Source organism: Suricata suricatta, chromosome 3, assembly GCF_006229205.1.
Source record: "Suricata suricatta isolate VVHF042 chromosome 3, meerkat_22Aug2017_6uvM2_HiC, whole genome shotgun sequence".
Taxonomy (NCBI): domain Eukaryota; kingdom Metazoa; phylum Chordata; class Mammalia; order Carnivora; family Herpestidae; genus Suricata; species Suricata suricatta.
The window spans coordinates 119,393,534-119,416,749 of NC_043702.1; the positions used below are offsets into that span (position 1 = coordinate 119,393,534).

A 23,216-nucleotide genomic window follows, 5' to 3' on the forward strand; every position below is an offset into this window, starting at 1 on the left:
GGGTCGAGTGATTAAAGTACAAATCCCCAGCTGATAAGGACCATGTCTTCTGAAGCTTAACAGAACCCCTGTGCTGATTCTCCGGTCTCCATCACACATGTATGCGTGCCTTTGTCTTCCACCCTCTGAATGCTCTTACATATCAAGTACTGTTCCTCCACATGTCAGATTCCTATATAGTCTTAATCTTAAATACTTCACAATATCTACCAAGGTATGGAAACTTTATAATATGCCTAAGAGAAAAGATTTTGCTATCAGGCAGATCAGAGCCTGTAAGCAAACTGCTCCCTCTATACTTTAGTTTCCTCATCTGCAAAACAAGACCAATAAGGTTGTTACAAGGATCAAATCACATTATTTACGTAAAGCATCTACAACAACACCATGTAGACCATAAACTAAATAAGAGCCAGCTAATTTGGTAATATACCAAAATTGGATGCATAATTACTATCTTCATTTTTTAAAGAACATGAGGAAGGAAGCCTACCTTATTTCTTAGCTTGCCACAGCTATTCAAATTCAAAGTTGTCATAGATAGGATTTTGTATAAGGCCTTGAATCAGGCTTGCTGGAGAGACCACTACAGATTTGCGATTGTTTTTTAATAATAAGAGAAACTAAGAATAGAAATTTGTCCTTTTCTTGTGTCCTTTCCAGCTAGAAATGCTGACAATTTACAAGTAAAAGAATCTAGAGCTCACTCATTGCTCAGTTTGTTGCATGGACTACAAGATGGTATAACGATACAACAAGGCGAGAGAAGAAATTTATTTTGTTGTGTTAAAAACAGATAAAGTCGCTGTCAATATCACCAAAAGATAAATGGCATCTCCATAATTTAGAGTATGAACAAAGCACACAAGCCATCAGAAATGATATACAGAATTCTGAGGGCAGCAGCTTCCAAATGAAATAGTTAAGATACTTTCAGTTATAATGATCAGTAAAACGAAAAGCTTTGGCTTCGGACATGTATAGGTGGCTCTGCAGCTGTCTCGAGTGCTTCGCTTCTAGTCGGAGCTGTCTAGTTCTTTCTCTGACAGCCTGTTGCTCGGCTAGCTTTTCTATCCGTTTCCTTCGCAGCCATCTGTAGAAAAAGACATGATCAGAACTGGTGAGGATAAACCTATTTTTGTTATAAAGTTATAACTACGGGCTATTAAAGGAAATTGAATTTCTTTACACTGAAATACTACAGTCACAACAAAAATTATTAAACTGCTAACTGGAAAATTTCAGGCTTATCCCGTATGCTCACACAGGAAAGCACATTCACATTTGTAATCAAATACTTAAAATTAAGTTTCTCTTTTAATGAAACTGCCAACTAAAAAAACTGGGTTTTTAGTAATAAATACAATATCTCACATGTGATATCTTTTTTTAATACGATTTTCTAAGCAATCAAGTATTTGATAGATTCCAAATAACTTAGTTTTTGCAATTAGCTGTATTCTGAAGCTTGGCTCAGTTAGGTTATGAATGCCAACACACAGAAAAGCTGCCTTGCCACCAGGGATGCGCACTGGGTGTTGTATGTGAGTGATGAATCACTGAATTCTCCTCCTGAAACCAATATTGCACCGAATGTTAACTAAAATTTAAGTTAAAAAAAGAAAAGAGAAAAGAAAAGGAAGGAAGGTGACTTTGCTCTTCTGGTGGATATTAACATGCTCTAAGGTGAAGGAGGAGTCCACGTTCTAACCAGTCTGAATCTAAGAACCTCGCTGAGGTAAAGTAACCCCAAAACAACTGTATACACACATACAAAAGTGGGTGTGTGGGGGGTGTGTGTATATACACACTTATTTTCAGAAATAACCCTAAACAACCAAGTAACTGTCAGAATATAGAATAGACTTAAAAAGCATATAAGCCAATGTTGTGTGGTCTTGTAATTTGAGCAAATTAACTATAGTCACTTAGGAATCAATTGGGAAAAAATATGATTCTGGACTGGATATTAGATGAGATTATTAATAAAAATAAGCAGATTACAGAACAGTATAACTAGTATGATCTCAATATATATTTTAAAATTATAAATCTATGTATAGAGAAAAAGATATGCACTAAAGTACTAACAGTGATCTCTGGGTGATGAAAAATGTGACTTTTCTGCCTCCACTTCCACAATGCACATTTACTGCTTCTGTTATGATAAGGAACAATATATGTTTTTCCAAAAAAAGGAAAGGAAAAAAGAAGCACAGAAACAAAGAAAAAGAGAGCAAAAAAAAAAAAACCAGGAAAGAAAGGAACTTCAAACACCTGGAGACCTCCCCTCTCCAGGCCTGCCGGCAAACTTCTGAAACCAGGTCCGTTTCCTCACAATGAGTCAGGCCATGCAAAGTCTCGACCAAGGAACTGGAAAGGTCAGGGTTCCCTTACATTACCAAAGCATGTGTCCTAATCTCTTTTTTTTATTTGGCTTGTACAGATCTTCCTCCTCAGCCTGACTGTCTTTCTTTACAGAGAAATATTTCTTGGGAAACACAACTCTTTATTCAGTTATTCTGAAGAGTATGTAAGAGAAGCTGTAAACAATCTTTGGTCCATTTCTCTAAGAACTGAATAAATAAATAAATGGTAGGCTATCAAAGGTTATCAGACTGGTGAAATATAAAATAATTTTGGTATTGAAAACATCTTGAAGAAGGGCTCCTGGGTGGCTCAGTCAGTTAGCCTCCCACTCTTGGTATTGGCTCAGGCCATGACATCACGATTCGGGAGATTGAGCCCCATGTCAAGCTCTGTGCTGACAGCCCAGAGGCTACTTGGGATTCTGTCTCCCTCTCACTCTGCTCCCTCCCCCCCTCCAAAACTAAATAAACATTAAAAAAATAGAAAATATCTTGAAGAAAGAAAGAATGGTATATTGATACAATGCATAGTACGGATCTAAAAAAATTTTCCCAGTTATAGAAGTGCAGACATAAAATTTAATAGATATGTAATATAACTGATGAAATATTTTGTGGTGTTTTTTTCTTGACTATATAACTCTCTAAATGACTGTGAGGAAAGGGGAAACACACCCTGCCTGTGACTTACTGTTTAAAGGCCCTTTCACGGCCTTCCGTCCCTTTAAGAAAGAATAAGCATTCCTCCTGCTTTCGTAGTTCTTCTGTCTTTCTTTCTCTCAACTGCTCTTCATGCTTTTTTTTAAGCCATAATCGAAAAGCTTGCTGTGGATCTCTGATTTCCTGCTGATTACAAAAATAAGCTTTATTTAATCTTAAATACACCAAAACTACTTTTTTGAGGCCCTGTCCATAGGACCACACAAGTCTATGTGCTCCACTCATCAATTTTTCTTAATAATGCCAGCCTCTCTACCTGCACTCCTAGCATCCAAACAAAATACATCGCCTTGGAGTCAGCAACACCGATTGCCCTCTGCCAGAAAATCCAGCACGATTCACTGGCATCTGGCACCTTTCAAAAGCTTTACTGAGGTAATCAATAAATGAAGAAGGTTTAAATGCAGTGATTCACAAACTTTTCAATGATGAGTCCCTTTGACAAAATTAATTTTTCACAATGGCACAAAAAATAAAACAGGGTTGAAGAAAGAACTGGGATAGGCCATATGTGTGGAGTTGAGGTCTTTGTAGGATTCCTGAAGGAGCTCCCTGGAATGCAGATTGAAAACAATGATCCAACACTTCCGTTATTCATCCTTTCTTTTAAATTCTGTCTTTGTTTTTAAGGTCTAAGAGCATCTAACTACCAAGCCCATCTCCAAACTGTAATTACTCTTATGCAGTGTGGCCACAACGATTTGCAACTATAAGATTTTTCTCATCAGGATAACAGCCATGATGATTCTGTCAGAAGTAAAAGCCAGTGGGAGTAGCCTATTGTACAGGTCCTCAGACTTCAAGATGGACACTATTTCCAGGGAATTTTCAAAAGTTGAAAGAGCTCTTCTGTGGGAGGATAAAGACAGCAAAGGGACAGATTTGGTGCAAGGGGAAAGCATGTCTCATCATATGGCTGCCTGGCTAAAACGCAAAGGATCTTTCCTTTATGCATTCATTTAATACTTTCCCCAAAGATGAGCTCTGTGATAGAGGGGACCACTTCCTTCATCTTGTACTTCCCTCTATCACTCCCGTTGCCAAGTATGTTCCATTTTAATTTATACAATTTATGTAACCTAGGATCCTTGATGTGCAATGCTGAAGTTTGTGAGGATGACCCCTGGACCTAAGGATCATAGCTGAACACCTAGAAGTCTGGGAAGGGCTGGAGATGACTAAAAGAGGTTCATTCTGGAATTCGAGATCAAAAGTCAAGGATTTATTGGTATCTCTGTTCATTTATTCATTCAGCAGACATTTACAGAGTGTCTACCACATAGAGGTCATATAGGCACACTGGTACAGGGCTGCATGAATGGAAAAAACACGGCTCCCTCTGTCATACATTCTATGATTGCACTGTGTAATACAGAGGTCCTAGTCACACGTAGCTACTTGAATAATATTTAAAATTCAGTACTTTGCTCACATTCGCTACATTTCAAGTGCTTAATAGCCACATTGTGGCTGGGGGCTACTTTATGGGACAGCACGGATATACAGCATTTCTATCATCACAGAAAGCCGTACTGGCAGGGTTATTCTAGATGAGGAGATGAAAACAGATGACTGGTTGATTGGTATGTCAGATTCAAGAGAGAAGTATGGTAAGGAGAGAGAGAAATATGGGGGAAGGTGAGGAGAAAGACGGGATGTGGACAGAAAGAGGAGGAGTAAGTGACTGGCTACCTGGGGGAAGAGTGTGTCAAGCGGTGGTAACAGTAAGAGCAAAGGACCTAGGAAGAGGCTGTGTTTGGTATGTTCAATAAATAGCAAAGGAGGCAAAGTGAAGCTATGGCAAAGTGGCTGGAGAGTGGTAGGAGATGAAGTCAGAGTAGGCTGTGGGAGGCAATGGCAGGAACACTGGATTTTATTTTGAGATGAGAAGCCACCGGAGGTTTCTAAGCACACCTGACAGAATCTCATCTGCGGATCTTCTCTCTCCCTCTTGCTGTCTGCCCCTCCCCCACTGGTGCTTGCTCTCCCTCTCTCACAATCAATCAAGATTTTTTTTAAAAAGAATCTCTGAATTGTATTCTTTAAAACCATGAACCATGCTGAACATAATTTATTTCAAGAAATTTTCACATTAAAAGGCATCATGGTTATGTATTTCCCTTTGGAATGTTTATTATTTTCTTTATTTGTAGTCTCTCTCAAAAATTAACTTTAATGAGAAACTATATCATAAATGAATAGTATTCTGAAGAACTTTTGTGAATTTTGTCACTTTGAATTTGGACGCTTAACTGACTGAGCCACCCAGGCACCCCCAATTCAAAGTTTCTGTTTATTGTCCCCAAATAGGACACAATAGAACACCGAAGCATACCTTTATTTTTACAAATGCCCGATAAAAATATTACGTTAGGCCGAATGCCATGAAGCCTGAGGCCCACCATCCCCTGGGACACTAGTAGCAGTGTGCTCACAGCTGTGTTTTTCTTGGTCACTGAAATGTCCGCTCCCCTTGCATCCACGGCTTCTCAACATTCCATCAACATGCTGTGCCTCTCCCTTCCCAAGCCTGAATTCCCTGCTCCCCTCACAAACTTTTCTAGTTTATCCCTTGTAATTCCCAAAGATATAAAAACTCCTAAACATGCCCATTCTCACAAGAAACTGAAAGGGCTTGGACTTAAACCTCCTGTTTTACCCAAATCCTGATTCTCCCCTAAGACACAGTTTTCCTCTCCCAATAGAGTCTGCATTTCCTGCCACACTTAAGTACCTCACAGGCCAGGTGAAGAAGTTAGTACACACTCCTGCATACTCTTCATAACTCTATTCCTCTACTCTTTTGAATAAAGCCACACTCATCTGACATTCACCCTATTTGGCACCCTTAATGTCACAACATCCAGCCTCACAGATTTCTCCTTTTCTCATCTTCTGGGACTTTCTCCAGGGCACTTGGTTCCCAGTCCTACAGCCACAGCCACATCCCCACAAACTACTTGATCTTTGAAATCACTAATCTTCTCATTCTCAACACTAACCATAAAATACATCTCTCCAGTCAGTTTTCAACACCTTCACCTGGATATTTCTTAGGTACCCCAAACTCCGCCAGTGAAAAACTTCAGTAAGAGTGTCCTCCATCAGTGTGTTATTCTCTCCTGCTCCAGTGAGGGGCACCATCTTCCAGCAAGTTGCTCAGAAGAGAAACCTGGTATATTCTCTTTCCACCTCATTCTCCCTCACACACATATCTAATTACAAAATTCCTACAGTCAGTACTTCAAAACATCTTAGATGACGCACATCTCTCTCCCTCCCTTCCTCCCCCCTTCTCTCTCTCCTGTTACAATTCTAGCCCAAGTCACTATCATTTCTCCCTCATACACCACTACATCTGCGTTTTAATTGCTCTCCTCACATCTGCTCTTGCCCCCTTCAACCCATTCAGTCATAATAATTCAGTGAACACTGTAAACAAAATTCACAGAGTATACACATGGTCACACGTACTCATGTACATATTATTAACCTGAAGAAAAATTAAGGAGATAAACCACATAAAGTGTTAGTCAGGATGCGGTAAAAACTCACTCTTACACACTGTTGGAGGGGCTATAAATTGATACAACCTTTTGGGAGGTTAATTTTTGTACATTTAACTAAAAATTTCACTGGACACCCAGTAAGTCACAAGTTCCACTCTTCAGGAACTCTCCTACAGAATGAACATGCTCACGACAGCACCGTCAATGACTAGAACAATACTGGAGCCAAGCTGAATACCCACAATTGAGGATTTAATAAACTATCTCTGAACAGAACACTACAGAGATACCTGAAAAGAAGTATCTAAATGTGGGGCGACTGGGTGGCTCAGTTGAGCGTCCAACTTCGGCTCAGGTCATGATCTCACGGTCTGTGAGTTTGAGCCTGGCATCGGGCTCTGTGCTGGCAGCTCAGGGCCTGGAGCCTGCCTCGGATTCTGTGTCTCCCTTGTCTCTCTCTGCCCCTCCCCTGCTCACACTCTGTCTCTTAAAAATGAATAAATGTTAAAAAAATTTTTTTAAGAAATATCTAGATGTAATGACCTAAAAATATTTCCATAACGAATTAAATGGGGGGAAAAAAGCAAAGTACATAATAAAATTTTTTATTTGTAAAACCGTAAATATAAATAAGACTCAGAAGACTTGCACCACACGCTTATCACTAACTGGGAGAAGAGTGAGAATAGGGCATAGGACTGAATTTTCAATTTTTTATTTATATGCTTTTTAGAAAAAAACAGTAGGGATATGGATGACTTTTTTCTTTGTCTTTGGTTTCCTGTAATGTTTCAAATTTTTAAAAACTAAATAATTTGGTGTCTTTAATTTGTTAGCTTTCATATAAAATTTATATATATCTATTCTTCTAAAAATTTTGAGTATAGTTGACATGCAACAATGTGACATTAGTTTCAGGTTTATAACACAGTGATTCACCCTCCGCTAAGCTCACCACAAGGGTAGCTACCATCTGTTGCCACACAGCACTATTACAATATCATTTACTGTGTTCCTCATGCTGACCCTTTTATTGCAATGACTTATTCATTCCATAACAGGAAGCCCGTACTTCCCATTCCCCTTCACCCGTTTTGCCCATCCCTTTACCCCCACCTCCAGGCCCTGGCAACGACCACTTTGTTCTCTGTATTTGTAGGTCTGACTCTCCTTTTTGTTTATTCATTTGTTTTGTTTTTCAGATTCTACATATGAGTTGAAATCATACGATATTTGTCTTTTCTCCATCTGTCTATATGTCCATTGTTTTTTATAGTTATTTATTTATTTATTTTGAGAGACAGAGAGCACAAGCATGGGAACGGCAAAGAGAGAGGCAGACAGAGAACCTCGGGGCTCCATCCCATGAACCGTGAGATCATGACAGGAGCTGAAATCAAGAATTGGGTGCTTAACTGACTGAGCCACCCAGGTGCCCCATATGTCTATTCTTAAGTAGACCCATTCTGTAGGGTTTGTGTGAGTGTACGTGTGTGCTCTCTTTGTCCTATTTGAATATCAAAGCTAAAATATCCTGAAAAAACATATTAGTAGTTTTCCATTTTCTGTACTATAGAAGTCTGAATAAAATAGGAATCATTTGATTTTCTTAGAATTTAATTGTAAAGTCATCTATATGTTGTGTCTTTTGCAAGGGTCATTCTTGGACCACTTTTCCTACTTTTTCCACAGGTCCTTATTCTGATATTCACATTTCTTCCTGTGACTCAGCTTTCATATCTGTATAAACTTATTTTCATAGAGAAGTTTTACTTACTCTGCTATTCATGTCTTCGATTTGCTTTGCTCGCTGAATTCTCCTCATTTCTAGGACCTGCTCTCTTTTCTTCTGCAACCATGCTTTAAATACCATGTCATTCTCTTTTTTCTTTTCTTTTTCTTCTTCTATTTTTCGTTGTTCTTCCTTGTGGAAAGAGTATCAAAAGACATTCATGGAAAAATTAATAAAATTGTTTATGAGTTATCAGAGTAGAGAGAGAGATTTTGAAATCTGAAATTAGCATTTGCTGCTCCTAAAACTTTCCTTCTGAAAATTGGCCTTCTCTAAACAATAAACAAGGACTCTAATTTGCTTAGGAAGAAAATGAAGATTTATCAGATAAATTATAGAGATAAATTCTACAATTACATAATGTACAATATATGCATGCTGTTCAGGAATTCCTTGAATCTCTCCTTCATTTCCTGGTTTACTATTGGAATTAAACCTCTCAAAAATTGTAGCTTTGCAAAATTTAAAGGAAAAAAGGCCACAACACTAGAAGCACTATATGGTGTCTATAGGAGCACCATAAACTTTTGAAACATTTTTACATTATTCTTAGATTTGTTAATTGTGATAAATGACATTGTGGTCATGAAAGAAAATGCTAAAATCATCATTTAGAAAGACATACTAAAATCTACAAGTGAGCAATAATGTGCTACCTAGGATTTGCTTTAACAATACATCAGTCAAGAAACAGAAGAGATGAAGCAAATATGCCAAAATCTCAATGACTTTTAAATCTGGGTGATTGACACAAGGATTAGCTGTACCTTCATATGTGTTTGAAATTTTTTATTACAATGTTTAAACATATTTTTCAACTAGCACCTATTCACAAAATAAATCTTTATCGGAAAAATATTTAGACAGTTAACTATAAGTACAAAATGATTTTTATATGAATTATTCAATTAATGTTATAGAAGGAAGTTTCTTAAACTTGAGAGGTACTTAAACCCGCTGTACAGAGCTGTAACACAGTGACCAGGAGCACAGTGGAGCGTGCCAGGGCCATATCACAGTGGAAACGGTACTGAGCCGAAAGTTAGGAGGGCTGAGTGACAATCACGCTGCCATCATCCTATGTCAGTTCGGGCAAAGCACTTACCTCCGTATTCTCATCTGCAAGACGGAATGAAATTAAAGAGCTCTCAAGTCTCTTCCAATATTAAAATTTTAGCACTTAAGTGAACTGAATTGTACAATTCATGCTTTAATTTTCTTCAGATGATGGAATTCAGAGTTCTTTCTTTACATTTAACAATATAGCAAGCCTTTCTAATTCCTTTTGATTGAACAAAATGTAAGAAGGAAAGAAAAAATTCTATCCAACTGACAGCACAGAATGTCTTTTAAAATATCGATATACTGGAAGGGTGCATATAATTTTGTGACAGAATCCTGGTGATACTCTCCTTTTAAAAACCATCACCTGATGAATGGATCAAGAAGATGTGGTATATATGTACAATGGAGTACTTCATGGCAATGAGAAAGAGTGAAATTTGGCCATTTGTAGGAAAGTGGATGGACCCTTGAGGGTGTCATGCTAAGTGAAATAAGTCAGGCAGAGAAGGACAGATACCATATGGTTGCACTCATAGGTCTAACAGGAGAACAGGAGAAATCTAATGGAGGACCAGGGGAGGGGAAGAGGGAAAGAGAGTTGGGGAGAGAGAGGGACGCAAAACTTGAGAGACTATTGAATACTGAAAACGAACTGAGGGTTAAAGGAGGAGGTGGGGAAAGAGGTGGTGGTGATGGAGGAGGGCACTTGTGGGGAGGAGCACGGGGTGTTGTATGGAAACCAATTTGATAATAAACTATTTAAAAATACACACACACAGGGTGGCTCAGTCAGCTGAGTGTCCGACTTCAGCTCAGGTCATGATCTCACAGTTCGTGAGTTCAAGCCCTGTGTTGGACTCTCTGCTGACAGCTCAGAGCCTGGAGCCTGCTTCAGATTCTGTGTCTCTCTCTCTCTCTGTCCCTACCCACCCCTTGCACTCTTGTGTGTGTGTCTCTCTCTCTCAAAAGTAAACATTAAAATTTTTTAAAGAAAAAGATATGCATATATGTGAATAAAAACTAGAGCTTTCTATTTAGAAATACCTATATACTATTTTCTAAGCCCTAAAAATGCTTACATAAAATGTGGATTTATCAAAGATTAAAATTTACATTTACTTGTAAGTTTCTTTTTACAAAAAGGAACTTGGGTAATGTGAAAGCTGAAATAAAATGGATTCACCTTATGTCAAGGAATTTTAAACTGGAGTCAGGGGCCATTAGGGTGTGGGCCTTATCCAAGTCCTCACTGAGTGTAATCATAAACATTTGAATTGGGCCAAACTACCAATATAACAAGGACTCAACCAGTACCTGCAACCTTCTACAGCAACAGACTTTTTCTTAGCCATAGCCTTAGCAACCAATTATGTGTAGCCAAGGTTAATTTTCTGCTGTCAACACCAAACAAAATTCTTTGTAAATAACATATATACAAGCATTCTTTTTTGCCTCTTGATTTTTGTGCTCTAGTGGAAATAATTTGGGTTGCTATCCAAATCTCTACTCCTCAAACTGCAATTCTGAAACCTCAAATAAATGCTTTTGTTTCAGTTCTGCCTCTTTTCTCATTTGGCAATACCTTGTAAATACAGACAGTGTGGTAAGATGATTATCTTTCTGGAGGAACATGTAGATATTACACAGAAGATATCAGCCAAAGTACAGATAACGTAGTTGCCAAGGAAAACAATGAAATGATGCACTCAGAATAGATACAGTAGAGCAGCTCAACCCTGCAAATATTTTGTTGGGCATAAACAAAGAAAGCCTTCTCCTGAAACCAACTAAAAAATATGAAAAAGTCTTAGCATTTACATACAGTCTTGAGCAAGTATATAAGTAATAAAGACCATGTCTTCAGCAAGTGCATAAGCAAAGGGAAATTAGTTCTGAGGATCCTGACATGAGAAAAGTGCATCTCAGCACCAAAACTAAGTGACACCCAGAAAAGAGGATCAAGATAAAAGCAAAACTACTTCTGAGTCACACCAGTTCAAGATTACTCAGTTCACTAGTGAAAAGACCCAGAAATTTTAAAAAACCTCTTATATAATATTTATAGAAATATGCAAGTACACTTATACATGCATGAGTGTGTACAACAAACATTATATAGTTCATTCTCAAATGTTATTTTTTATTGTCATAAAGTTCTGCATTAGCAGATCCTTTTAAGTATTGTTATATACCTGAACCAAGTAGACTAAGTCTGCCTCTTACAGTTTGATATTAGTGGCCAAGCAAGCTAAACTTTATTTAGTATGCATTTTTTCATATTCCTGCCTGAGTGTTCTATAGGTTATAAACCCTTACTTTGTTTTTCACCTGTTTCTGCTAATATTGGCTCCTTATTTAAACACTAGAAATTCCCTTGATTCTTTTCTATATAATTCCTACACCATTTCTCAAAAGATGCCAAGAAAACAAGATTCTGGCTCCTATTTTGCTATAAACAAGTTGAGTGATTTGGGTAAAGTTATTTAAACTTCCAGACTATAGATTTCTTATCTGTAAAAGGATCTTTAGGGATTCTTCTAATTGTAAAATTCTATCTACCTGTGATCCTGCTGAGGTTTAGCATTTACAATCAGACATTTTGTTGTTCAGCTTAATATCATTAGATATCCAGTAAAAAAGAGAACTGGGGCACTGATATAAGTAATTTAGAGAAAATTCACCAGTTTTAGGACCTGGAGTTTTCATGAATAAAACACAGTTTTATTCAAGAGCTATGAAAAAAGATTCCAAATGAAGTAAGCACTGCTAAGAGAGTCACCCAAAATGGAGTTGAAAGGACTTGAGGAAAGAGGACCAATGCAGGTCTACCCCTGCAGTTCTCTGTTCTCAGAACAAGGGCAACTTTTGACTCTTGTCAATTGCATCCAGAACTCCTCTTCTACTTTGGACCAAAATAGAGAGAATATAATATCTGTTAGCTAAATAGTCAATTGTGTATTTGATAGTTTAAACTCTGCCCCCAACAACCATAATTCTTTCAAAAATCTTGTGAGTTTTGTCTTTATAATCCTGCACTCCCCACTCATAATTCAAAGCACTGTCAATTTTGGTTGATCTGTGTTTCCCGGATTGCAATCCCTAAGACTCCAAATAAATGTTCTGGTTTCTTCACAGCCTCTTCTTAATTGATATTACTTGGCATAGCTGTTAGGATCTCAAGTACCTGACCTCTGTCTCCAGTGTTGCCATGGATTTGAGTAAGGTGCCAAAAGGTCATTGCACTCCTACATATCCTTGGTGGTTTTGAGTCACAGTGATAAATCCTCTTGGTCCTGAAACCCCCTCCCCTCATCTTGGTCAAGGTTCAGGCCTTTATTTGGATGTCCTCTCTTACTGGCTTCTGACCTCACTCATTTTTGAGGGGAAGATTCCATCTTCACTCATTCTGAATGGAACATTTGGGTTTTGGGTTCTTGATAAGTACTCAATTGTGGGAAATAATTCTAGGGAGCTTCTAATAAGCAGCCCCCTATTGTAACTCCTGCGGTATTTGTGTTAAATAAAATGGCCCTTCTTGCTGTGAATTTTTGCCCCATTGGATTATATTACCCAAGATTATTTAAAAACTTCTTTGGTCAAAATGGCACTTTTGATATCCTAAAATTAGTTTATTTGCATGCACATATGGAAAAGGGTTATAAAGACAATCAAATGGGATGCCTATTTCAATTGGTACCTGGGAGGTGTGCAACATATTCAGGATTCTAAAAATCTCCTCTTTACAAAATGCCACTTCTAAATTAACTGAAGCAAACAATTTTAAGAAGACCCATCCTCCTTGTCTCGGGCACCATCTTGTTCCCTTCCTTCTTCTTTGTCTCTGGGTATGCAACAGCCCTCTTGCACCAAGGAACTGCTTCTGGGGCATCTTCCGCTTTCTCTCTGCACCATCTCCACCTCCTCAGTACCCTCCTCAGTACCACTTCCTCATTCCAATCTTCTTGCCAGAATTCTGGGGATAGCTCTGTAAGGTTCTTCACAGCATGCAAATAAAAATCCTTAGTAAAAGACTCTGGTCATCTGAGCAGTTAACCTTAACTTGGTCCATCTGCCAGAAATACAATTTGGATCCAGCTATTCTTTTGAGAAGAGCTGAATCATGCCTGAATCATGGTATGAAATCTTAAAATAAAACTGTAGGTTTCTGTCTATATCTATCTATATATTACGTATGTCTACATATGTATGTTACAGTGATGTGCTATTTCCTATCTCTGATGGCATTGCCAAAGCTAATTTATAAAAGAGGTCCATTTAATTGGACTAAACAATTAAAAACAATTAAGTGCTTACATAAATTAAGTATTCAAAAGATTCCTAGAAATACAAAAACCGTTAACCCATGTATTTTTCAAGTTCACATGATCTGAGATAATCCTTGATAAATAAATGCTAGTATAATGGAGAACAAACTGATGGTTACCAGAGGGGAGGTGAGTCAGGTGATGGGTGATATAGGTGATGGGGATTAAGGAGTGCCCTTGTGATGAGCACAGGGTGTTGTATGGAAGTGTTAAATCACTATACTGTACATCTGAAACTAATATTACACCGTATGCTAACTAATTGGAATTTGAATAAAACCTTTAGTAAAAATAAAAGTAAATTAAAAATGCAAGTTTAAGTTTGCTGGTTTAATAAAAATAGGAAATGTCTTCAGAGTTACCAGCATCAGAGGCAATAGAGATAAACAACTTTTTCTACCTAGGTTTACTAATCATAAAAGCTCATGCTATCTGTTTCAAAATTTGTCAATAAAAGAAATAACTTAAGATTGATGATTAGCTGTTTAGTGTTCTAATCCAAGTGTAATTACTAAAGGCAAGCAATTTAAGTAAATATAAATGAGATCAAAGTTTATGCTGAATTAAACTAGATAACAAATGTTCGTTAACTATCTAAATAATTTCAAAATATATAACATACTGATATTGATTGCTAAACCTAAGTTTATTTAGTTTTGGCTTTTAAATTTTTTTATAGAAAGACAAAAATATATATAATATTTAGGCCTATGTAATAAACAAACCTATGCAAAAAAAATTAAAATGACCATGCGGGGGAATACTAGAAATTATGAAATGATGGGGGGCCCCTGGGTAGCTCAGCTGGTTAAGTGTCTGACTCTTGATTTCATTTCAGCCCAGGTCATGATCTCAGGGTTTGGGGATTCGAGCTCCTTGTCGGACCCCATTGTGGTGCCTGCTTGGGATTCACTCTTTCTTTACCTCTCCCCTGTTCTCTCTCTCTCTCAAAATAAATGAACTAAAAACAAAGTGACTTGTAAAAATGATGAAATGATGAAACATATGTATAAACGTACCAGTCCAAAATTGTTTCTTAATTTTTACTAAGAATTAAGATGCTAAGAGTTAAAAATTCTATTTAGTATTTTTGAAAGTAAAACTACTAAAATTCAACAAGGATGTAAGAAAATGACTGCATATGGAAATGGAAAGTAGGAGAGGAAAGCAGGGTGTATGTTTTTGGTAAAAGAAGGTGTGAGGAAGAAATGCATTTTGTTGAGGGAAATGAAAGTGATTTTGTCATAAAGTAAGGCTAGTTATTGCAGAAAGAGAAAGAAGAAGAGACAAACTAAAATAGACAGAAAGTTGTAGAAGGTTTATAGGAAAGAAATCTTGGAAAAGGAACTTCACATGTAATCAAGTTGGCCAAGATCAAAACAAATGTATTTATTTATTTTTTTAATTTTTTTTAAATGTTTTATTTATTTTTGATAGAGAGAGAGAGAGACAGAGCATGAAAGGGGGAGGGGCAGAGAGAGAAGGTAACACAGAACCGGAAGCAGGCTCCAGGCTCTGAGCTGTCAGCACAGAGCCGGACGAGGGGCTCGAACCCACCAATGTGAGATCTGACCTGAGCTGAAGTCGGAGGCTTAACCGACTGAGCCACCCAGGCGCCCAAAACGAATGTATTTAAAGTTCAGTTTCAATATCAAAAGTACACTAGTGCGAAATTTTGGTTTTCTCTCTTGATAGGACAAAATTTTCTCAGATTGTTGGCCTGCTATAAATAAGAGATTGTACACAAAGTATCTTTACTTTCAATGTAATCCGCCTAGGAAATAGGTTCTATGTTATGTCTTTATCATGTCTTTGATTACTTGGGAAAGCTGAGTCTTCTCTATTAAGACCAGCAAAGGCTTTTGTAACTAACTGTAATCTTCTGTATTTGTCCCTGAAAATTCATTTGATTAAATGGATAATTAAAGATTGCTTTATAATTTTCTGTTATCCTACTGGGTCAGGTGTCCAAACCTTTTGATATTTTTTTTATAAACTCCCCCAAATCAACTTCTAAATGAAGTCTTTTTGAACTGGAAAATTCCATAGGACCTATTAGGTTCATCTGCTATGTTAAATCACACGGGAAGCACTGTCAAATAAGAAATAATACAAAACTTTCTTTATGTAACATCTATACAGTGTTCCTAATACTGTGTGAAATTCCTAGACATCTGATTATTTCCTGATATAATGTTGTCAGTCATCATTTAAACATGTATGACAGGGGCACCTGGGTGGGGGCTCCGTCAGCTAAGAGTCTCCCGGTTTGGGAGTTCGAGCCCCACATCGAGCTCTGTGCTGGCAGCTCAGAGCCTGGAGACTGTGTCAGATTCTGTGTCTCCCTCTCTCTCTGCCCCTCCCCTATCTCTCAAAAATAAACATTTTTTAAATTTAAAAACAAATAAAAAATAAAATGTATGTCATGAGAGCACCTGGGCCACTCAGTCGGTTGAGCGTCTGACTCTTGATTTCAGCTCAGGTCATGATGTCAATGGTTCTTGAGATTGAGCCCCCTGTCAGGCTCCACCTGTCTGCTTATGGTTCTCTTTCTCCCTCCCTCTCTGCTTCTCCCTCCCACACCTCTGTCAACATAACTAAACTTTAAATAAATAAATAATAAAATGTATGTCATAAAAATAAGCACCCCCCATTGAAAACTCCATTATCATGAGAACGAGATTCATTATACTCAGCATCTGTCTTCCAGTAGATTAACTTTTTATGAAACCCTCTTGCTGTCTCCCCCTATGTCATCATTTCAACTATCATTCTCTAAACACTGCCATCTAAACCCTTACCTTCTGAGGGCAGAGATATCTTCTCTTACCCTCTGGGCCCTTTGAAATATGGCAGTTGGATTTTATCCAGCCGCCACCATCTCAAAGACACAAATATGTTCTAGTAATGGCTTGTATGTTTTCTCCCTGTGCAAGAGCCTTTCCTAGTCATGGAGTATAGGCCTCAGCTCCATGGTAAAAATTATTGGAGAAAATAATTCCAAACTGAGGTACACCCCCCAGAACTTCACAATGACTGAGGGAGCTATGTCATAAAACAAATATTATAGGCCATTTGCCACATCTGGCCAACGTTACAACATTTTCATTGCACATACCATCCCCAATACTCTGCCACTATAGAACAAATGGAATAATTAAGACCCAACTGGCAAATCTTACTGTATCTTTCAGTCTGCTTTGGTCTAAAGCCCTTCCCTTGACATTATTTAACCTAAGATCCACTCTGTTTGGTAAACACAAATTATTTCCCTTTGAAATTATTACCAGAACACCTATAAGGATGGCCTAACTACTGAAAGGAAATCCATTAATCTATTGCAAAGATCTTGTCAAGGTACTTGAAACTAACACCAAGCTCAAACAGCAATCCTTTCCCAGCACACTTCAGGGAGATAAACGTCTTCAACATCATAAACCCCCACCTGGAAATTTGTTTACTAGAAATGTCACCCTCACAAGGATGACCTCCAACCTCACTGGTAAGGGCCATTATCAAATATTGTTAACTAACCCCTATGCTGCTAAACTTAAAGGTATTGACCCATGGATACATAGTTCTTATTAAAAAAAAAAAAAGGCATCCTCACCTGACTGGACATCCCCACCCACAAGAGATCTCAAACCAAAAATATCCAGACCCACTCAAAAGCAACAATCTGGAGGAGAAGCAGACAGTACCTGAAGTAGACAGACAGCTTTCCCAAGAGTCATGACCAGGCTTGTATAATCTCACAACAGACTCTTACTAATGCCTAATGTTCATGAAATATTTGGAAAAATCCTTGTAGCAGCACTTTAGCGCTCTTGTTAATCATACTTGTACTCAGCTATTTTGGTTACTTGAGTTTGTTTGTTTTTAAAACATGAGATACTTTCTGATCCTGCTTATTTCCACCCAAATTAGAGGAACTAAATAGTAGACAAAGCCATAATTCAAACACCCTAAGCTATAGCAAGCTCTACTGGGTAACTCTTCTGGCTACTGAGAACGTCATTCCCAGCTTCGTGCGGAGGATAAGGAGACTCTTGGGCATCTCATTTATAATTTCACTCTTTTCCCTAATTTCTCTGTAAACTAGATTGTCCCCTCTGACCTCAACTTTCAAGTTCAAATAACTTGGCCTCCCAGGGAAGAAAATCTCCTCTGCTTCACTTTAACCACTCCAAAACGCTGGCGGAAAACACATGTAGCAGTCCAACAATTTATCAGGAGCCAGAAGCCTCCTATACTTGGCTCTTGCAGACATGCCAAGGCACAATCAACAAGTGTTCCCCAACAGACACCTGTAGCTGCAAGACCCTCCCCATCCCATCTTACAAAAGATTCTTTAGGCTAAGATCTGAATGACACAGCCGCCCTCTTTCTGTCTGCTCAAATAAAATAGAACCCTGGTTTTCTCTTATCATGTCCTCCATCCCAACAAAGGAGTCCATAACCAGATCCAAGCAGAGATGCTTTGCACCGCTACAGGATACATTTTCGTCTGCACTTTCAGGGGACAATCTTGGGCATCTGCTTGCCTAGACAGCTGGAGAATGGCAGAGCAATGTCACCAGGGATATCTAACTTCCCTTTTTTCTATCCCTGAGTTAATTACTAAAGGATAACCACACAGGAACTAGTCATAGAACTAAAAGAAGTCTCTCCCCACTGAAAAAAAAAAACTGAAAGAAGATGGTTATCCAGTTGACAACCCCCCTGAATATAAAGATAATAGTCGTGGATGTTCTCAAGGCTGTGGTCTCCCAGGAGAGAAGAACCTTAGTAAAGGGGCCTAATTTGGGAGGATCTTCAGCTGCTGGCTTGGAATGAGTCCATGACTAGAAATCTTTCTTGAACCATCAGCAGAACTTCCAGGTCCATTGCCCAAGCTATCTGAGCTATTAGTAAACTCTAGCTCATGTTCTCCTCAATAATAGCAGAGCATTAGGTTATTTACTTGTGACCCAAGGTAGGGTCTGCCATCACTAAAACTTCTTGCTGTATGTGGATAAGGACTTCCTGTCACTTGGAATTAGAAACTGCTAAGATTTTCAAGCTTGCTAAATTTCTAAGGGGAATCTCACCCTCTAAAACCTTTGGGTGATTAGATTTCAGATTCTCAGATATTTTTAGTTGACTCCTGATCAGAACTGGGACCTGGGCTACAAGTTATCCTATCATTGTTTAAATTTGTTCTATACTTATTATTATCCCACTGTCAATGCTTTTCACAGCCAATGTTACAAATCCTGTCAGAACCCAGATAATGTTGGTTCAAAGACTCAAAACCATTAATCACATGTACCCTTTTACTTAAAGAAAGGAAAATCTAATTGACTTCTAGGTCTTATTTCCTCAAACCTCCTTGTTACTCCAATGTGGCTGGAAGACTCTCACCTCTCATGCTTGTTGAACATATCAAGCAACAAGCACTAGGAGATTCCAACCTCTAAGGCACATGAGGGGCCCAGAGCAAATTCCAGGTTGCCAACCACTCCAATAATGAAATAGGGCTGCATGATCATCAAAATTTGTCATTGATGTTTACCTGCCAGAAAGATCTTGATCAGAAGGGGGAAATGTGAAAGAAGATACAAAATGAAGTAAGCATTGCAAAGAGAGTCACTCAAAATAGAGTTGAAAGGACATTGAAGAAGTGGAGCCTATGCATTGTCTATTTCAAGTCTCCTGTTTCGATTCTCAGTCCACCATGATCTTTTGACTTTAGTCAACTGCACCTTGTCAGTTGCAACCCTAACCACCCGATGAGACATATTCTTTTACTTTGGATGGAAACAGAGATAATGTAACACCTGCTGGCCAAATAACCTATGTGTATTAGCTAGTCAGTTTACGCTCTGCCATCATCAATCATAATTCTTTCAAAACAAGTTATGTAACCTTGTGGATTTTACCTTTATAGGCCTTCACCCCCTGCTCACTAGCTCAGTGTTCAGAGCACATTTTTTATTTAGGTTGATGCTCTGTTTCCTGCATTGCAATCCCTAAGACCCCAAAGAATTGCTTTGGTTACTTCACAGCCTTTTCTTGATAGACAGAACAAAATCATCATCATCATCATCATCATCATCATCATCATCATCATCATCATCTGGGATTCCACATGGCATTTCGGAAATACTTTGTTGAGGTTATTAGGCTCTATTCTTAATCCCTGAAATCAAGGAATTATAGGCATGGAATAATACGTGAAAACACATACACACATAAGTCAGAGAATTAAAATCCAAATCAACCTGTTGCCTCCTATACTCAAATTTGTGACTTCATTTTTCTACATGACACGTGAGTTTGACCTGCTCACATCAAGATTACTTTCAGCAGGCACTTCTCTGAGTTTCACCTTTAAAATAAAAGGATCCAATGACATCATCACTGAGATCTCTACCTCTAACACAAGTCATTCACTACTGTGCTCTGTGATCCTTCCAAGAAAGGACCAAGATAATCATGGTGTTTACTCCATAGATCTGCATTCTTAATATTTAACCACTTTAACAAAAGAAAAACAAAAAAGCAAGCACATATATCCAATACTTTGAGGGACCATTTCAATTCCCACTGCATATATAAAACATGAAAATATATTCTGCTTTCAATATGATGCCCACTTATGTTCTCACCTCCCTCTTTAATTTCTCTCTCTTTTCTTCTAGCCGTTTTTGCAGTTCTTTCTGTCGAGGGGAAAGACAATATGTTGAGGTCACTGGAGATGTATTTGCAGACTGTGTCCTGTGATTGGGTTTCCCGTTCCCCTTACTTCGATCTGAGTTGGCAGCAGAGCTTGGACGTGTCTTGGGGTTGGCTGGTGGCTGAGGGATATAAGCCAGTGGCTCTTCTGTTGATGAATGAGCGACAGCATAAATCTTTGCTATAGGCTCTTCTTTCTTGACATCACTGACATTTGAGTTTGAAGATCTGGATGACAACTGGAGAGGTTCATTTTCTGTACTATTAGTATTAATGGGGGGCAAAAACCCCTGACTCTCAATGTCTTGTAAATTCAGAAGTTCAAACTTTCCATCTCTCTCAACTAGTATTTTTCTATCTTTGTTCTCTTCACAATTTCCATCAGTGAGTGACAGGAGCACATTTTCTTGTCCAAATTCATTGGAAATACATAACTGTGACAGTTTTCCAGACATTCTACTTTCATTTTCAAGATGATTTTTGTAAGTATCAGCGTCTTCCAGTGGAGGAACTTCCAGGTCAACTAATTTGTCTTTGAACTTTAGTTTTCGTTCCCTTTTATCATTCACAGGTTCCTGATTCTGGAGAATCTTGTTGGCTTCTATAATCTTTTCCATAATATATCTCCTTACTTCCTCATCCTCTTCCTCCTCCAGGTCTTTCTGGCTCTCCACTTTGGATTCCTGGAAAGAGTTTTCACTATCTGAATCAGATATGAGATCCGAAGTTTGAAGACTTGGTACAGAAATGAAGTCATTTCTTCTTGGTGAAATTTCATTCTTCAAAGATTTGTCAGGATCAGAATTCTGTTCCATGTGTTCTGTTTCATGGTCTTTCAATTCTTGGTTAATATTCTCTTCATTCCCACAAGCCATCTAAAAAAAAAACAATATGAGGTTCTCTTTGTCCATTTATATGTAGATAATCCAAAATGCATTTCCATAGTTGTGCAATATATGTAATGAATGGGAAAATTTACATGCTTCTTACTTTTACTGTGTTCATAATATTCTAACTCATATTTATGAGTACCCCAAGGGAAATACATGTGACAACAGCACTTTAGGAAAAATTTAATGCTAAATCTGAATTGGATGTTATTAGGGGTTATATTAATATTTAAAATTTTTTATGCTAATGAATAAAAAGGTAACTACAAATAGTACAGTATTATGTTAATACGCCTCCTCTATAAAATAATCCTCACTTCAAATTTTCAGAAGAAACATTTTTTTGTTTTCTCCTTATAATATTTGTATTCTTCAAAAAAACTATCTTTCTCCCCAGGACCATTACAACCTCAGTCTTTAGTCAAGTTCTAATCATTCTGAGATTCTTATAATCTTTTCAGATTATTATTGCTGCCATTTTCTGCAGGATCTGTATCTAAATTCCAGTCAATTTTTATCTCCAGATGACATTTTCCTTCCTCATCTATCCTCCAAGGCTCCAGCAATCTATGCTAACACCATCATAAACTTAGTTTTATATTTAAAAAGCCTAATTCCACATGAACCATAGATCAATATTATCACATCACCAAACCCTGCTCTACACCTGCTGTTTCTAATTAAAGGCTTCTTATCTAACATCTTTCCTACATACATACATATTCACCGACCAAATAGAAACACTTTCCCCCTACAATAGTTTTTCTTTTTTCCAGACAGTTCTCTCACTCCTGAAACAATTTTACAGGAGTTACTACTTGCTGCTCTCTTCGACCTCGTAAAATTTCCTTCCTCTTAAATTTCATGCTTAAAGTTCATCTCTTCTGATAGCCACCCCTTCCTAACCTGCACAGCATTGCTAAATGTCTGATATGCAAATAAACCTGGCCCATTAAAATATCTAACAAATAAGTAAGATTAAACTAAGATTTCTGCATTGTAATTGGGTTTTTCGTTAAGCTATATTTGATTTTCCTGTTCATTCCAACAGTATCTGCTTTCTAATTTTCTTTGGTTTTCATTTTTTTTAAACCCACTGCAAAAGAAGCCAAACAAACAAACAAACAAACCCATTGCAATAAAACGACCACTTTTTACAGTGAGATTTCACCCCGCAGGCCTCATCCCTGTCTCTATCTCTGTCATCCATTTTTCCTGGAAGCCTCCCAGGAAGAAGTGATTATAACCACCCACAAGAATGAGTAAGATTGACGAGAGCCCTTTGTTTCGACCACTACTGTATCCCCAGCACCCACAACAGCCTCTGATACATGGTAGGTGATCATTAATATTTTCTGAATGAATTAAGAAGTGGAACAATGAATCATCATTATCTCTTTTCTAATTCTAGCACTCTGTGCTTTGGATCTCACACCCTTCCAGTCATGAGACTTTGGTTCAAACTTACCACTCTGGAGTATCTCTGCCTCTACTCATTCTTACTATTTTTCTGTTAAAGATGCATAAAACTCCCATTTAAAGGCCATCTCAAAAAAATCTTTACTTTTCACTCTGTTGTCTTTTTCAAATATTATCCCATTTCTCCTCTCCAATGCATAAGAAAGCAAAATGGAACTAAGAGAAGTTTGTGATGTAAAACTTCTTGTCTTCTTTTCTCATATTATTTTCCTTAACCTTCTTAATCTGACTTCTGTTGCAATTACTTAGATCACTGTCCCTCTAAAGTCCCTATTCCTATAGGAGTCTTACATCTTTTCTTCATTACTTCCCTATTTATTGACTCTAATTTCATATATATATGCATATGA

At 37.8% G+C, this 23,216-nt stretch overlaps 1 protein-coding gene across 6 annotated transcripts in view; it reads right to left on the reverse strand.

The window, feature by feature from the left end:
* Positions 1–744: 744 nt before the first annotated feature.
* CCDC181 (coiled-coil domain containing 181) overlaps positions 745–23,216 on the reverse strand; it is a 28,381-nt gene continuing 5,909 nt past the window's right edge. For 2 of the 6 annotated variants that reach the window (XM_029933056.1, XM_029933057.1), the window contains exons 3-7: positions 20,431–21,372; positions 19,821–19,961; positions 8,376–8,522; positions 3,061–3,215; positions 745–1,093 (exon numbers count right to left, since the gene is read on the reverse strand). In XM_029933056.1, coding sequence (XP_029788916.1) covers positions 934–1,093; positions 3,061–3,215; positions 8,376–8,522; positions 19,821–19,961; positions 20,431–21,372 — 1,545 coding nt within the window. In that variant the 3' untranslated portion in view covers positions 745–933. The remainder of the gene's footprint in view (positions 1,094–3,060; positions 3,216–8,375; positions 8,523–19,820; positions 19,962–20,430; positions 21,373–23,216) is intronic. The other 4 variants (XM_029933058.1, XM_029933060.1, XM_029933059.1 and 1 more) reach the window with 4 other exon arrangements.